Source organism: Symphodus melops, assembly GCF_947650265.1.
Source record: "Symphodus melops genome assembly, chromosome: 19".
Lineage (NCBI taxonomy): Eukaryota > Metazoa > Chordata > Actinopteri > Labriformes > Labridae > Symphodus > Symphodus melops.
This window is the reverse complement of record NC_136709.1, coordinates 8,209,585-8,227,772: the sequence shown is the minus strand read 5'-3', so window position 1 is coordinate 8,227,772 and position 18,188 is coordinate 8,209,585. Positions and strand designations below refer to the sequence as shown.

At 43.6% G+C, this 18,188-nt stretch overlaps 1 protein-coding gene across 4 annotated transcripts in view; it reads left to right on the top strand.

Annotated features, from left to right (window-relative positions):
- ralgapa2 (Ral GTPase activating protein catalytic subunit alpha 2) overlaps window positions 1–18,188 on the top strand; it is an 89,462-nt gene that overhangs the window by 67,718 nt on the left and 3,556 nt on the right. For 3 of the 4 annotated variants that reach the window (XM_079370439.1, XM_079370436.1, XM_079370437.1), the window contains one exon: window positions 14,236–14,357. In XM_079370439.1, the coding sequence (XP_079226565.1) occupies window positions 14,236–14,357 (122 nt within the window). Of the gene's footprint in view, window positions 1–14,235; window positions 14,358–16,945; window positions 16,988–18,188 lie in introns of all 4 variants that reach the window. The other variant, XM_079370438.1, reaches the window with a different exon arrangement.

Here is an 18,188-nt window from a genome sequence, read left to right as displayed (position 1 = left end):
TGAAGGCTAGCATTGGCTTTAATGGAGCGGGTGTGAGTTCACACAGTATTTGAGGGAACACACAGAGAAAAGGGGGTGTTGTCCCCCCCCCACCTTCACAGAATGTTTTAACCTAATCCCATTATCAGTGTAGCGCACTGCCTCCCATCTTTTTCCCCTCCTTATCCCTACCCCCTCCCGCCCTTCTCTCCAGCTGACCAGCTGTTCCTGCAGGGATTCACAACAATGTCGATGTGTTCAGATCACTGAGTACCCCCAGCCCACCCCACCTACCCCCCAAACTCACATACAAATACACATAGCGCAGTCCGTGCACAACCAAAGCGATTGCCTGTCCCAATGCTGGGGCTCAGGAAGGCCTAAAGGGAGGAGGGTGTTAGTTAGGGAAAAAGAGGGTAGCTCCAGGGGTGAGGAGAGGGTGAGGAGGGGGGCAAGCACAGGCCTGTCAAACCAAGAGCCTTGACTCAGGAGGCAGTCCAGCTCGGATGGCATATGGCGTCTAGCTTCATACAACATGCAAAAGTATTCTCTCCCTTTGCCCCCCCCCCCCCCCCCCCCCCCCCCCCCCCCCCCCCCGCTGCTCATACAGAATGACTCATAGCATTACTCATTTTTTTTTCTCCATCCCCCACCCCCCCCAACATCAGTTCCTCCTCCTCCTTGCCACCCAGTCTGTAACAAAAGGCGTCCGCTGCATGGCACCAACACCCTGAAAGCCCTGGAGGCCCAGCCCATCCCTGCCTGCACTCTGAGGTCTGAGCTGGATGGGCGCTGCCCCTTTTAAACACAGGTAGAGCAGGCGTGGAACCAGACGGCCAACAGCAGGGACCCAGTGCCCCGCCTGGGGAAGCGTACACACACTGCTGGTGTCAAACTGTTGTGCCTGTTAGTGAAATTGTGAATATGCGTCAGTAGATAGAAGTGCCACTGCCAATACAAAGGCTATTATTTATTTATTCTACAAATTAAACCACAATGTTGAAGTCATTTAGGTTAACAAATAATAATAGGTTAAATGTTTACATGTAAAGAGAGCAATTTCTCCTTCAAGTACATTTTACATTTGAGCACAGCTGAGGTACTTTCTCTGCTTGTTTCTAAAGATCAGGACCTCAATTACAAATGAAAGATATTTAATCAGTTTCTGTTTCTGCTGCCACAAAGTTATTACAGTATAGAGACACACAACTACACTTCATGCACATTGAATACACGTTGGACATTCTTCCTCATATATATTCATATTTCATAACTGATAACTTTCATTCAACCATCTCGACATAAGAAACAACAGGAAAATCATTTAAATTGATCAGTAAATATTTTTTTGAACCATGCTGTGTGAAATTTCTGCTGTTTCTTCCCATTAGAAGTTTATTAGATTAGATTCCTCCGGGTATATAGACCGAGTTGACAGTGTGACTGTATCTGTGTATCTTGGATAAATTTCAACAGAGAAAATTTGCTGCACATAGGGAAGACTGAGGTTGTTGGTTTGATACCAACACTAACCAGGGACAGAAGACTGTTTCAAGTTTCAACAAGAAATGACATTCCTTAAGTTGAATTTTTGCTAATGGTCTCTGTTCATGCGCCAAAATACTCTTTAAATAAGTGCCACCACTGGACCAGTAGAGAAGCAATGTGATGGCTGTTTGAAACATGCTGGTAAAAACTGTCTGTCTGCTTTAAGTGAAAAGCATCCAGCTAGCCATTCCATCTGTTCCCCCTAGTCCTCTTTAATTAATGAACTTTCTTTCTCCGCCCCGTAGCCAAACAGCTCCACACTAAAGGAAAAGCTGTTGGCTCTTCAGGTTATCCAAATGGATGCATGTGTTCTTGTCGCGCACCCCCCCCCCCCCCCCCCCCCCTCTCCTCAATGGGTGTGTTCTCATTGATTAGTTATGTTTTTTCCGCCTCTTTTGTCTAGAGTTCTTGAAGGGAGGGTTAATGAGCTTCCTGCTAAACTGAATCACTTGGAATCTGGGGAGACGTAGGAATAATGTTGTCTTTTTTATCTTTTCTTTCTTTTGTATAGTTGCTGGGTTAGGGTAGGGGAGGGTTGTTGTTGTTGTTATTGTTGTTGTTGTTGTTGTTGTTGTTTGATGCACTTGGCAGAGATGTGAAGCCTGGTGCCACCATGTGTGTGTTTGGGTATATGATAATGTCTGTTTGTTGTCACTGTGTATGAGGAGGGGTATCTTGAATTTTATTCCTGCTGGTCCATTATTCTTCTTTAGTGGCAGGAAATCTGGAACACTCTTTAACAGTCAGCTTGGTCACTATTCATCTCAGCCAAACTCTTGTCCTGTCCTCCTTTAAACACCACCTATACCCCTTCTTTTATGTCCCCTCTTCCTTCCACGTCTCTTGTTACAAGGCAGTGGACAGGCCTTTGTCCAGCTGAGGCTGCCCTCTTTTGTTTGTGCAGCCTTTTTTATCCTTGTGCTAATCGCCATGGTCGTGTGCCTGAGTTAGACCCCATATTTCACGCTCAGCTCTCCTTTGTTTGACACACCGCCCCTGATAAGAATCCCAATTCTAGGGCCCCTCTGATATTGAAATCCAACAGCGGTGTAGAGAGAGCCTTCAATCATCCATTATCTGTGCTCCAGTGATTACCATTCAATCTCCCAGGGTCCATGCTCCTCATCACCGGCCCCAGAGCTGAGGCCATCCCCTGAAAGAAACTGCAAGCCTTAACGCCAGTGTCACATGCAAGCATATCCATAGATATTTCCGACGCTGTCTCGAGGCAGCCTCGCATTTAATGCTGCTGGGAAATGTCACTGAAATGTCACTCATCATTCTCCACCGGAATCTCTTGGTCTCTGATGTGGCCTTAGGTTTTTCAGGACTCTTGTGCAGACATCTTCTGACATTATTGGGTTTCTTTGTCCCTAAATGGTCATTCTATTTTTTTAGGGCACGAGTGTTGCTACTATCCTCTCTACATACAGCTGCCTTGCTTATAATGTCACGACTTAATTGGCTGTTTTAAGAAAGTATTACTTGATTATTTATAAGTTGCACATTAATGCCTCTTTAAATGGTTCAAAGGCAGTGCCTGCTCTTCTGTTGGCCTGTGTCCATTGTTCCCCTTTAGAGGATGTCCTTGTGCCTTGCAACATTTGCATTTTTGCACTAAATGGAATTTTCTGCATTGACAAACAAGGCAAAGCAAACAAAGCCCGAACAAAACAAAACATTTAAGTATGCATCTCTGTGCATTGTCTGCCTCTTCTTACAGTGAGAGCCTCCTTTGATCTGTTAATATGAGCAGCTTCTGTATTTTCTTTTATCTGTATGTGGTTGTGGCTGAAAGAGATCTACTCTGAAAAATTGAACGAAACTTCCCATGTCTTTTGCTACAATTCTGCAATTCACTTAGCAGACGCTTTTCTCCGAAGAGACTTACATCAGAGAGCAAGTACAACACAAGCAAGGATCTAAGAGACAGAGGAAACAATGTCAGTAAGTGCAAACAGCTTAAAGTCCGATCAGACATGTGCTGACAGGCATTGCACAGAGGCAAAGCTGTAAGCTAATATTGAGTTTGATGTCAAACGAAGAGTTAGTATATATCATTGTTGGTTACAGACAAGCAAACAATATAATAAGATCCTCTTATCTTAAAAATCTATATGTATCTTTTTGTCATACATTGCACACATTAGAATTTATTTTTATAAAACACAGGATTTAAAATGATTACGTTCGCAGCTTTCATGCTGCTTGGTCTTATTATTGTGGGTGCAATGTAAGAATGGCTTTGTGCAGCAGACGTCCACTTATCCCACACTCTCTATTTAGATAGACAATAGTCCTCAGTACCTTTGTTTAATGTAGTGTACACATCTTCATTAGTTATGTATAGCTTCTAATTACTATTGATGAGTCTCTAGCTGATTGGGGTACAAATCTATAGCTTTTGTTATTCTAATGAGTATTATTTATCCTTAGATCTTCAAGCCAGGGGGCTTTGGAATTGGGCTTTATGCAGAAAGATATAGCCAGGCCGCTTTAGCTACACCCACTTGTTTTTGTATCTGCCGACTTTGACAAAATCCAGTTTGCCTCCCCCCTCATCATCACCAGTCTGTGTGGATGTATAGCACTTCCCGCTCCTCCATCTGTTTTTGTCCACCCATGAAAAGGTCCATTATAATCTGCAGGATGCACAGTTGACATGCTGCTAGCTCCGTCTGAGCCAATCAAGTGAGTACACTGAACTCGGACTGCAAATCCAAGAGGCCCCAACCCCTCCCTCGAGGTCACTTTTTCTCTCTGCTAGAGATCTTGTGTTGAACAAGTTTTTATAACAACATTGTCTTTATCATTCCTTTTTCCACTACAAAAGCTTCGGTTCTGAATGGAGCTCTATGTAAGCCCACGGGATGATGGCAGACTACTTGTTAACCCTGGAGTGACTAGCTAATGTCATTGAAGGAGGGCCACCTGGCTGTGAGACTGTACAGTCAGCTGCCACAGAAGGGCCAGAATATGAGACAACCAGGTGTTGGGCTCCAGCCCCCTAATTGTTGCCATGTAATAGCCTGCTTGACTGCACAATATAGCCCAGGGGCAAGGATTAGGAAAAAGCTGTTGCCAATTCACAAGTCCATTTATTTCATTGTGCAAGATTGTGTCTGCATGTTTCTTTGTTTGCATAATGTACGTATATATGTCTGTGTGTATATGTGTATATGTGTATATATTTATATATATATATATATGTGTGTGAGTGTGCGTATATATGTGTATATATGTATGTGTGTATGTGTGTATGTATAAATTGTGTGATTTTTTTTTTCTTATTCCCTCAAAAGTAAGAAAAAAACAACAAATCAAAAAAGTTATCTTAAATTTTTCACTTCCACAATTATAACAAATTAATCTGATTTCTCCGAATGTTATTTTCAAATCAGTTCATTTTGCCATTTTAATTGCAATGATATTCATCGAAAAATGTCCAAAATCCAAAAGCGAGGGCGAATTAAAATCACTCTTGCCCTCAGTAACTATAACCCTCTCTTGTCTGTGCTGTCACCACAGCTGTGATCATGTGTAACCTAGCACTAATCATTACCATTCCCACTAAATGCCTGTCATTTTACATAAAGCAAGGCAGACTAATTGGCCCGATGAACCTTTCATAGAGGGGGCAATAAAGGAACAAGAGACTGTGCAGCATGTCTCAGTGGAGATGCTTGGCGTTAAGGCATCACAGTTATTCTCTTGCACATGCCACAAACATCATTAAAATTGCAAAAGCCTCTCTTCATTTTGTTTTAATATTTCAGCAGTAGTTGTCTGAATAGTGTTAATGTATGGGTAAAATCAGAACCATTTGGCATGACCAAGAGCTGGCCCTTGTCCTTATATAACTTAAGTGTTAGACTGTTTTTTTCTTTTTTTAATTTATAGAAGGTCAGGGCACTGCGTGTGCTTCTTTGAGCTGGGAACAGGTAGGCAGAAACTGATTTAGGGTCTGTAGCCTAATAATTATTATCACCGTATAAATTTCATCATGAAACTTTGAGGAAAGAAAGGTGAAATGCCTCAAAAGCAATCAGATGGATCTTGATCAGAGTCAAGGTCCAGGGTGCTCTTTTCTGTTTCATTTTTGACTTTTTATTAAAAGTTCAAATTGAGATCAGATAGATGCTCTCGTTCCCCTTTCTCGATTCCGAACAATTCAAATATCAGGAACTGAAGAGAAAAAAAAGAAGACGTGTATTCACCTCAGATAGCTCATAAGATGCACACCTTTGTCCTGACCTAATAATGTTTCCAGAAGGCTGAGGCATTCATGTCACCCTGGCCATCATCACTGACAAAGGGAGACTTCAGAGAGAACTCTCACCCAGTGACAGAACTGTATCTGTTAATCTTCTTCCCTATGAGGCTTTTTGCTCATCTTATTATGACTTTCTGTTAATGCACGGTGGAGGCCTGTGTGACTGTCTGGCTATAATGGGCCTGTGTTTGATTAATCATGTCGATCCATTGTGTTTCACATCTAAGGCTGCTGTGTTACGACTCATCAATGGAGACCAGAGTCCTTTGAAAAAAGAGATTGGTAACAGACTCAGCTCATCTGAATACACAAGCCCAGCAGGCTTTGATGGTCATGTTGTGTTAAACAACAAATTGTGATTATGATGTCATCACGTTAGCTTGTGGCTTTACTGTTTCTCTGTGTTGTGAGGATAACTTGTTGCTTCATCATTTATGTGCCACAAAGCCCCAACAAACAGTAGGTCTGAACAAAGTTTAGAGGTCAACATCGACTTTGTTGTAGGTGCTTGTCTTTTGATTTGTTGTGGAGTAGGAATCGATTTTAAGTGTCCCCAAGAGGAATGGTGGGTTGCCTGAGATGCGAGAAAATGGGTGACTACTTGAACCAGCCCAGCTCATAAATAAACTTCTCATGCCAGCTTGCAGACATCAGATTTCGTCTGCTGCGATGGCAAACCTGCGTGAACTCACTGATGGGCAGTGATGATGTCATAGGTTAGGAGTGATGTCAGAGCCATAATTTCCCATGCCGCTGTCTGAATGCCAGATGGACGATAGAGAGGTGTGGAGGTTGGAGCTTAGAAAGCTCTTGCTGTGGGAAACTTACCCCTCAGGAGGTGTCATTAACCTGGGCTTACTGTTTGACCCGACTCCTTTGGGGCTCCTGAGCTCCCGTTTCCTGGATCTGCTCCTAATTAGGCTACCTGTTAAGACTCTCTGAAAGCAGCTATTTCTCTAGAGCATGTAATCTTGTGTATTTCGATGCACACTCCGAAAATGGAGACACAAACACCTCCACTCATCATAATGCATCTGTGACACATTCAGACATTTTCTGTCCTGCTGCTGTGTCTACAGCAAAAAGCTGTTTAATGAGACACCAGGGTTTGAGTAGCTGCTGTATAAAAGGTGAATGGGACACACACACCAACACAATACAGTCACCCTACTGGCAGGTTTCTGTCATACACACTTTCACTTCGTCCATCTCAATCTGTTGTTCCTTCCCTCTCTGCCATTATTCCAGCAGCCAGCTTTATTGCCACATTCACTCTCTCATTCCGTATCTGTCTCTCTCTCTCAGTGTCTCTCCATCTAAATGTCTCTGTCTTCTTCCACGTTTTCCCATAATCACCTCACACCTCTAAGGGCCTCTGCTGAGACGAGCTTCACACCTCAGCTCTCGCTGTGACAACAGGTACCGCTGGCACTCACCGCCTGGCCTCTCTCCAATCAACACCTGCTCGGCTTTATCCCTCTTTCTTCCCATCCTCCTTTCTGTCTCCCTCCTCCCTCTATTCCAGCTCCACCTTATTTCTCCATAGTTCTATCCCTTGATTTGTCTTTCTCTACCAGAACAAGCATTCCCCCGTGCTCATTTCCCAGCCTTTTAATGCCATTTGCTACCCCTTTTGTCCTTTCCCGTAATGAGTAACAGTTCATCCATATGCAGCCTAATTCCTGCCTCTATACCAGTTCCTCTGGGAGAAGGCACTGTTATCCCCTGTGGTTATTAAGCAAGATCAACTTACACCAATCTGCTGCCAATACTTCCTATAGTAGCCTATGGTGTAATGACTGGCAACAGCAACCTGTATAAAAGTCATTTAAAGATGTGCCCGGCCAATTTTTTTCCTTAGATCATTTCTCAAATTAAACACCTTTTTTCCCTCTTAATTAACCACTGATGCAGGAGACGCAGCCTCTGGATTTATATAATGGTTGGAAAGTACTTGTTTTATGTGAGTGTGTACGTGATTTTCCACCGTTAATAATGAAAAACATAATGACAGCTTTAGTTTTTGTTTCCCCCCCTGCTTACACTAGAAACCCAGCACAACCAAGCACCCCAGCATCCCTTCCTCTTAACAGGGCAATGATGTGACTGCTTGGAGTCAATGGGCGCTGTGAGCTACTCCTGAGCTCTTTCCTCATCAAGGTCAAGCTGATTGGCCCAGGTTAATGGGCAGATGTGTGGGCTAAGAGAGGAAGGGGGGTCAAGCACCTAGAGGCGCCCTCCACCTCATCTATAAACTGTCCCTCTTCACTACAAGAGCCCCTTTTACCAGCAGTGCTTCTACAAACAGGATTAACCTTGGCTGCTGCTGGGGAGGCCCTGTAATGGCAGCACAGGAGTGGTTCCCCCCTTGAAAAGGGATTCTTTAGTTTTCATAAAAGTCTCTCACAGACTTATTTTAGCATTTGCCCTTACCCCCATGCTCATGGTAACCTTCACTAATAAGGTTTGATGGTCAGTGAAAAATCCTCTTCAAGGCTGAGGTAAAACATACATTAATTGTGAATTATTATTTTTTAATTATTTTTTTTGGGTTTGTCAAGAAAACGTACACAATGTTAGGATGTGAACAAACCCTTCTCTTCAAACCTAACCTAATCCCTAATCTCTTTGTACCGTAAATTCCGTACTATTGAGCGCACCTGGATATAAGCCGCACCGGCTAAAAATAAGTAAATAAATGTATTTGTACATATATAAGCCGCACTTGATTCTAAGCCGCAGGTGTCCACGCTATAACAAGAGCTATTTACACAGACGTAGGCTACCGGTAACATCCGCAAATACTGTAGCGTCCGTACGGACGTTAAAGGACGACGAGAGCGTTCAAATAATAACTTAATAACCCGATCACTGTCGGCCGTGACCACGCCGTTTACAGCAGAGAGCAACACATAACTTGCCGTAACAATCCAACTCTCTCCCCCAGCGTTCTCTCATACAGCCACTCAACACGTTCTCGCTGGTGCATTCACTGACTCTCCACATAATCGGAATTATGAACACATTATCAACTACTGACTTTACAACATGAACCGTTACAATACGAAGCCTAGCCGACGGTGTCTGTAACACGGCTGATGAAAAAGATGACCGTAATATATTTCACAAGAAAAAGTCCATCCATTCACTGCCTCAGAATGACTTCACTACTCACTTCCTCAGTCTCTGTTGTCGCTGTCAGTGTCATCTTAACGTGCAGCAGCTCTGTTAGCTTCTTTGACAGCCAGGTCGATCGCCTTTAACTTGAAAGCTACATCATATGTATTTCTCCGTGTGTTTTCCATGATGAGGGTGCGTGCATGAAGCGCAAAATGACTGATATTAAGATCCGACGTGACGAAGTCAAATGTTTTTGCGGCAGAAGCTCATTGTCCCCCAAGAAAAATCCATGCATTAGCCGCACCGGAGTAGAAGCCGCAGTGCTCGAAGTGTGAGAAAAAAGTAGCGGCTTATAGTCCGGAATTTACGGTAATTACTTTTTGCAGTCCCACACTGCCATCTCTAAACAAACAGGGTTCCTGTCCTTCCTCTGCAGTACACTGTGATCAGGCTTTTACAGTAAATCCTAATTCAAATCTCATGTTTTCAAGCTAACTTTCAGTTAGTTTATTATGACAATGTTCTCATCCTCATTTTTTAATGATTTTTGTCACTTTTATGTTTGACATGGAATAGTGTGTGACTTCCAGTTTTGAACCAGGGATCACTCCTCTGTCAGTGTTCTGTTAGTGTCTTTCTACCAGTGTTTCCTTGTGAAATTATCAGTGTGATGTTGACAGATGCTGCACAGCCTTTTGTAATCCATCATATTGGGCTGCATGACGACATTTTACTTCACTTGCCTGCTTTCGAGCCCTGTTTTAGTCAGGGCTTTAGACACAGAGGTCAAAATGCATCCTCGACAAAAAGGCAGACGGGAGGCATCCTCACTTTTTCATCTTCTAACGGCTGTGACTTCGAAGTGGACAAAATGGAGATAAAGTAGTGTAATGTCAGTATTCAGCTTCTCAAGGCCCCTACCAAAGCTCCCTTGAATAATCTAGACCTTCACCCTCTGCCCCGCCTGGTCAACAGTTTATCCATGTGTGTGATTGTCTCTATTTTATTCTCTTCATTTGTGCAAAAATGACTTATTTAGGAAGGTTAATATTTTGTAAGAATCTGTCTTAATACAGTCTCCTTATTTTGTAGCAATAATGCATCAAACAGGATTGACAGATAGGAAACATAGGTATTATAACTAAAAAAAGAAGGTATTTATTTACTAAAACTTTATCATATTAATTGAGTTTAACAGGTTTGCATATTTCCCATTCCATTAGGTGCTCTTAACTTAAAGTGGACTGATGGAAGTCATGAAATGCCCCTGTTTGCGCTGTGTGTTGAGGAGATGTGGAGTGTGTCAGAGGCCAGTGATGGCGTGAGGCCCTTTGTCAACAGGGAGACTGAGAAGCACAAAGACGGTTGCTGGATGGTATGGATGCTTATCTCTAGAGAGACTCTAGTTCAAAGGTCAACTTAAGCTCTTTTAAGGAATGGTGTGTGGCTGGGGGGTGTTTGTGTGGGTGTGTGTGTTGTGCCTATTTATGCACAAACACCAATGTGTGAGCATGTGTACGAGTCTAGATTGTGGGTGGGGTTTATGCAAGGCTTAAAATGGATCCCAGTGGACAGGCAGGTCCCTGTGGACGGAGAGAAGAAGGGAGAGAGATGATGAGGGTCGGTGGCGGTTGGTCCAGCAGGGATGGAGCAGCCTGCTAATGAAGAGCCATCTGAGGCCTCCATTCACCTTGAACATGGGCCACTGCAGCTGCCCTGACCTTGGCTTTGATCCATAAAGATGCTTGACCCCACCATTCCCCAAAAGTCCCCCCCCCCACCGCCATCTGGACAGCAGGCATGCATATGTATACATATGTGCACAGATACATATGCATGTACACGCAGGCTGACTCATAGGCACCTACACACATATGCTGTTTTATTCTGTCTTGTGATGTTTGCTCAGCGACATGCAGCTTTTTTGCAGAGTTAACTGCAGAATTGACCTGGAAAACTGTTGAGCACTGCACTGTTGTGTTTTGGATAAGCAACACACCACATACCAACCACAAGTGTCCTTCTTTTTCATCACTTGTGACAGGAAAAGGAGAGGGCAGGCAAGGAACTGTAAATGTTGTTGTTAATAGTCTGAATCTAAGATTTTTTCCTCAGTTTAAAGTCAATACTCCTCCCCACCACCCTAACCACAACCTTGTCTCTACAGTCATACTAACTTATGTTATTTTACATCAGCTTGGACAGTGACTTTTTTTTTTCCTCATTAAAACCCCATGGTCCTTGGATATTGCGTTTTTTTTCTCTCTCTCTTCTCTCTAATAAGAATTCAGCAGTGCGGAACATAGGGGTGCCTTGGAAATTCCCAAAGTGGTGCAAAACACTCTCCTCCCACACACTGGCTTGTCTTGCTTGTCTTCCCAGTTTAGCAGCAAATGACAGTTATGTCACGGGTGACTTAAGTTGCTTTCCATGTGTGGAAATGTAGACCTGCCAGCCTGCCATTTTTCTTTTCATATCTTCCATCACAAGCTTTATGAGAATCTTTAAAATCTCTAAATGTTGTGACGCTTTTGCAACACAGTAAGGAAGTTCATCAGAAAGACATTTATAAAACACAATGCATGTATATTCACCATTTTTTTTGTAGTTGATCTCTAATGAGAAGCTTGACAGAAAAAACAAACAAACACAAAGGCACAAGCAGAAGCTGCAGTTTACTTTTCACAAAAGTAGGTCAGTGTCAGCAGGTTTGGTGTCCATGACATGGAAACGGTCTTTGCGTCACTTATGCCGACATGTCCCTTGATTAAGTTACTGCATGGAGGCAGCAGCATCTGTGCATACTGTATGCAAGGGAACAAGCTGTGCCCATGGCTTAGTAATTAGAGTAAAAGAGGAAGATGAGGGAGTTTGTGTGAGGGAGGGAAAATACAAGATTACCCCTCACTGTGCATCAGGTCTGATCTCTGTGCAGCAATTTTTTTACCCGCAGATAGCATCGTACATTTACTTAAGTGAGCTGATTATGGCTCTCGCTTTCACTCATCTCCAAAATACCTTTTATTAGTCTCACTGCCTGTCCTTCTCTCTGTTGTTGTCCAAACTGGCTGTCATATATTTTCCCTCGTCTCGATAATTCTAAACCATCTCCCCTCATTTTATTTTTTGAAGTTTTTTTTCTCACCCACTCTAATCCATTTGTCTTACTTGGATAGAGGGCAGCGGAAGGAAGTAGTGGAGGAGAGGCGTGTGTCAGAGTCAGAGAGAGCGTCTGCTCCAGCTGGAGTCAATATTTGCTTTAGGAATCTCAATAACAGGCCTCTAGTCATCTGCATCTCTGATAATGGACAGCCATATGGCTCTGTTGACCCACGCTGTGCCGAGGTTCTCTTTCTCTCGCCACGTCCTTTGTCTTTATTTGTCAGTTTTCTTTTAACGTCTCTCATTTCTTTTCATTAAGTCCTTCCATCTACTATATTTTGCCTTCTACTTGTTACCTATTTGGGCACATTTTGTTCTTTTACAAACATCCCTCCTCGCTGTCTGTCATCCATAAAAGCCTGGATATGACCCACCACACAGAGCTGTGACCCAAGTTTCCATGGCAGCAGAGACGAGGATGCCCACTCTTTGTCCAATACTGTTCCCAGCAAGTGACAGAAAACAGTGACGTTGCAGACCCAGCTATGACTGGAAGACGGATATAGAACCGGGGAAGAAAGTGCTGGTTTTTACCTCAAGGCATGTATCTCAAGACCCTTTATCCCACTGATGGAGATGTTTTGCCTGTAGAGAGGGGTTGGTTTTTAAATACAATTATGTAATTAACAAGGTTTTTATACAGTTCTGCCCATGTTTGTTCCCTCTCAAGATTTTGAACACAAGCTTTGATCGATTTTTTTTCCGAATCTTCATTCATCCATCCAATACTGGCATGCTAAAAAAAAGTCCCCTATTTTTTACACAGTGGTCAACTATTTCTGACTGAGTATTTTGATAACATTTTAACTTGAATAAAATTGGATCAAATGCTCTTTTCCATTTAGTCTGCCGTTATTACATTTTTCTTTGTCTTATTCTGACCATCTCCGCCTGTCCCTGGGAGCAGCTTGGCCATGGAACCCCCTAGTGCCTCTCGGCTCAGGTGCCCGTCACCCCAGCTTTGCCACGGTTCCCTCAAAGCCATTGGTCATGGCTGCCTTGGCCCCCGCTGTGGCGGCATGTGCCCACTGCAGGCCCCCTGCCCATTCACTGTCTCGTCCTATCTATCTAACCCAGACCAGAGGCTCTCGGCCCAGTCCAGCCTATCTCAGTTCAGCCTGGTTCAGCCTTGGCCTCAGCAGCAGACCAGTGCCACTCCACCCTGGCAGTTATAATGAGATATGGGGGAGGGGACCTCTGTGCTGAGAGACTAGAGTTGTCTGTGTAAGAGTGACAATACTTGTTTGTCAAGCAATGTGTTGGCTGTCGTCTATCAAGGAAAATGGCCACAACAGATAGTTGTTTGAATAATCTGCCTCATTGTCAAACATACACACACACACGGTTAATCTCACAGGAGCTTTGTATCATTATGCCATTATATAAACCCTTTCCCCCTATTGTTTTCCTGCCCCATATTTCATCCAGCTCCTGTGCACATTCCACAACAGACTTTGCACCATATATCTCCGATAATGATGTGATAATTGCCGTCAAAATGTTCTCTACCATCGCCATCAACAGCCATTTTGCAGGTTTATTTATTTAATTATTTAAGCCTTCCCATTTCAAATCCGGACATCCATCCTGCATGCTGGCTGCCCAGGCTCCAGTCACTGCTTGTCACTCTGAATTTCAAATGGCTCCAATTTTCCCCCTGATGGCACGGAGAAGTGGCAGGCAGCACGTCGGGGAGGGTGGTCCTAGACATGCTGCCTGCAGCAGGGGTTCTATTAGAGAGAAGAGAGGGCTGAGAGGGGGGACAGGAGAGGTTTGGAGCAACACGCCAGTAGTCATGTATTCTTTCTCTCTTTTTTATGATTATTTTGGAGACTGCTTTCTCATTTGGGGATGTGTGGCATGGCTGATTGTTCCATCTCTGCTTCTGGCTGGGTTGCTGATGATGGAGCTACCCTGCCTGCCAAAGCTCTCTTGCTCTCAGCTCACTCTCAACATGCATGTATACGTAGTGCAGCTTTGGGAAAAAAATGAATTTTTAACTGTTGCTTTCATTTGTCTTTTCTGACACATTGTGCCATTATGGGGTGTAAGCACACATAAAAGCTTACAAATTGTGAAGCCTTTTGTTTTTTGTTTGTTTGTTCTTTTCCAAACATGCCATTATGTTTTATTTCTTAACAAGTGCTTTCCAGCTATGAGGAGCGAGCACTCTATTTGGAGGCCATTGTTCAGAACCATAGAGAGGTCATGACCTTTGAAGACTTCGCCTCCCAGGTCTTCTCCCCCTCTCCTGGCTATCCAATGAGTGGAACAGGTGAGGAATGAACTACACTGCATCTGCATCATCCTTAATGCTGTTTCTCTTCCATCACTTTAACCCCTTTTTTCTCTGTTGCTCACGTGAGCGTTTCCATCCCATGCCCTCTTTTGCCCTCCTTGGTCATCTTTTCTTACCTCCTGAACAACACGCGTTTGTACCCCTCGCCTCCTCTCCTCTTCATTCCCTCCACTCTTCCTCTACGCCTACGCTCACTGTTGAATATCAAACGATGGGCCCGGCTCTTAACGCTATCTGACTGACTTCAAACACACTGCTTCTTCCACTTCCTCAAGCCCCACTCACGCTACTTTGTTCATCTCTTCTTGTTTCAAACTGCATCTTTCCTTGGAATTACTTTTCTATGAATATAAGCAGACCTGTTAAATGACGGTTGCAGAGTGCATTCGTGTCTGTGTGTGTGTACACACGTGTGCGTGTCTCCATGAGCTCATTCAACAACACTTAAGAGACCCTACCGACAAACAGCAGCATACAGATTTCAGCACAGCACTCTTATCAGTCCATGATGAATAGAATGGAAACGTGTCTTATCTTGTTCTTCCTACTTGTAGCAGCTCTGATCGATCTGCAACAGCACTGAAATCAATACAGGGTTGCACTTTTCCACTCTATTGGATCCCGACACACGTTCTGTTTTGACATGGAACGTACTCCTCAAAACCACACCATCGTGCCATTTTCAAATCTGTTAGTGCATACATTGTTTAAGGCTGCTTTATATTAAATGAATGTAACATTTCATCCTGCGTGCGTGCGTGTAACTCTCTCCAGCTCCTCTCAGCCTCAGCACCAAACCAGCCGAGAGAGAAAGACAGGTTGGGAAAGTGCCACAAAAAAATGACGCGGAAAGAAAATGTAGCTGACGTTATTGGCTGTTCCAATCATGACATGCTTTATGACTAGATAGTAAAGGTTACAGTATCAAAGCTTTAGAACAAGGTTTCATAGCTTGGTGTGGCTCATGTGATATATGAAAAAATAAAGACTGTGAGGTTGTGACGTGTCACCCCAGAAAGTTACCCCGAAGAGTTTATCAAATAAATGGATGATTGAGTGTATATGTTTGTTGTTCTAAATATCATCGACTGATAAAGTCACTCTGGCAACAGGCCTGAGCTCCTAGGTCTGTGTTTATTCTCATGATCTGTATTGTGTAAGTGTAAATCCGAGGTGTTATGCACAAGACTACATATGCAACGTGTCATCATAAAATACATCAATGTGCGATATATCTGTCATGCTTCATTCTCAATGTCTAGTGTAAGTACAAAGGAACGTCAATGCAATTACAGCTGGCTGACACTGCTCCTCATTCTCACCCTTCAGCAAAGGTGTGTGTGTGTGTGTGTGTGTGTGTGTGTGTGTGTGTGTGTGTGTGTGTGTGTGTGTGTGTGTGTGTGTGTGTGTGTGTGTGTGTGTGTGTGTGTGTGTGTGTGTGTGTGTGTGTGTGTGTGTGTGTGTGTGTGTGTGTGTGTGTGTGTGTGTGTGTCGTGGGGATGAATGAGAGTTTGTCCATCCATGTGTCTGTCCCTCTCATGATGCTCTGGCTCTCATTGCTCCCACTAACATGTCATCCATACTCCATGACAGCGTGCAGGCGTTGGCCGGGGATGGTTTGGGACATGGAGTACCCCTGGGCCAAACTGGACTGTAAGACTCTGCCTGCTTCCTCCACATTAGGCATGACTCCCAGCCACAGCCCACCAACATCATCTACTTATTCAGTCGAAACAGCTCAGGGCTGGACTTCATTTCGACTCTTTGTAAAAGCAAAGCAAGCCTCAAATGTAAAGGAGCAGTCTGCATGTCATTTTGTAAATGTAGAGCTCTAAGAGGGTATCTGACCTCAGCTCTACCCTGTTGATCATTCAACTTCTCAACCATATTGGCTTGTCATTAGTCCTTAGTCATTAGTCATTAGTGATCCTGAATGCAACTTCACTCACATCCAGTCATGGCCTCCTGCATGAGCTTGTCCATCGGTCATGAGGATCCATCCACAGTGTCCTGCTCCTTTTATGTTACACCTCCACGGCTTTGCTCTTTATTTATTTTTTTATTTTTTTTGTCATTTTGTTTCAACCACATTCAGTTTTCAAAAACGAGTTACTGTTCACGAGAAAGTGACACTTCCATCTCATTGGTCGAACAACTTAGATGACCCCAGGAGATTCTACTCTCACCTTAACCCTCTCTTCCAGTAACACTGGTAATAAATGTTTCTCAGCCTGTTGTTGCCATGTGAACTACCCGCCATTCCTACCTTCGATTTCAAAAGACTTACTTTTGAAATGGGTGAATTAAACAGATTGTCATTTTTAGAAGAAAAAAAAAGAGCAACTTGTTGATTTACCTACCAACACAATCAGTTAACCTTGTCTGACTTTTAACCTTCCAGTGACAACTAACATCGACGCCACACAAGCTGTTTGAATATCTCTCCTCTCCAGCCCTTCAATGTTGGACTGTTCAGCAGCGGTGTGTTGTGTTCTGCTGCAGTGTGGTATGGTCTTTGTCCACTAGTCTCTCACACGATACTCTACTGTGTTTTTCCCTTTTAGATTAAAAATATCTTAAAGGTCCAAATACTGTTAATGGCGAAGGTAAGCCCCGAGTCAAACCGGAAGCTTGTTTCCTTCCAGCGGACGACCTCCCTCTCGCTCGTTCGCACATCCTGGCTGTTATCCCCCACCTCTCCTTTTTTCATACAGCACTAACCACGCTTTATTTACTCAGTGCCCTGACAAAGGGAAGGGGAAAGAGAAAGCAGCCTGTTTATTTGGGGGTGTCCTACTGTTTAGGCCTTGCTAATAATTGAAAGTGATGCACGGTGGGGACAATTAGCACCTGACTAAGTATCAGCATGAACAATACGGCTACACTTCTGGCCATCGCTTCTGCATGTGGCGCGCCTTTATCTCTTCTCCCAGCAAACACTTTACTCTTTTCTTTCTTTGCTTCCCCCCCCCCCCCCCCTCCCCACATCCCTCCACCCCTCTCATTTCCTCCTGTTGGAGTGTGCCTGTTTGCCTGGGGCAGACTGAGACTAACACCTGCCTCACTGGGAAGACGTCTTTGTCATTGTAAGCCGTATTTGAACTGCTGCAGAGGGGGCCAATGGGATGGCAGGGCCATTTTAAAGACTCTTCTATTTATTTATTTTCTTCTTCTTCTTTATCTTTTTCCTTGTTTTAAATGAACCTGAGCACCACGTGTTTTGAGCTAAGTGAGATGAGGAAATGATTGGAAATAATGACTTAATAAAGACACATTAGCCTCTTTAGGTTCTGGATTATTTTTCATTCAGTCATTTTCTAAGAAATCTGTTCTCACAAAAGCCTACACAGTGAAGAGCATCATTTAGAAATCGATTCAACAACAGTCATTAAGTGCCACAGCGGGAGTCACAACTTTTTAGTGCAGCATGTTTTAATGGCTGTAAAACGAAAAGGGAAGTCTGTTGAGTAGGTGGTGAACAGGACCACATGATTGTTTGTGTATATTAGCTCTAATATGTGGTTGCCTTCTTCCTTTCCATTCTCAATCTTTACTGCACATGTAGCTTGAGTCTATAAAAGCCAAATGTTTATAACACAACAACTCTACTGAAGGAATGAGTAGAGGAATACGGGAATGCGGCATTTCTTCTGTCCGTAAGGCCAGCCCACGTTTTAGCTCTTCCTTTTTTTTATTTTCATATGCAGATTTGAGAAAACGTGCTCGGACCCCCTTGAATGCCCTCGAACCCTTCACAATACACACCCCAATGTGTCATCTATAGCCCAGCCCTCCTCTCCCTGCGAG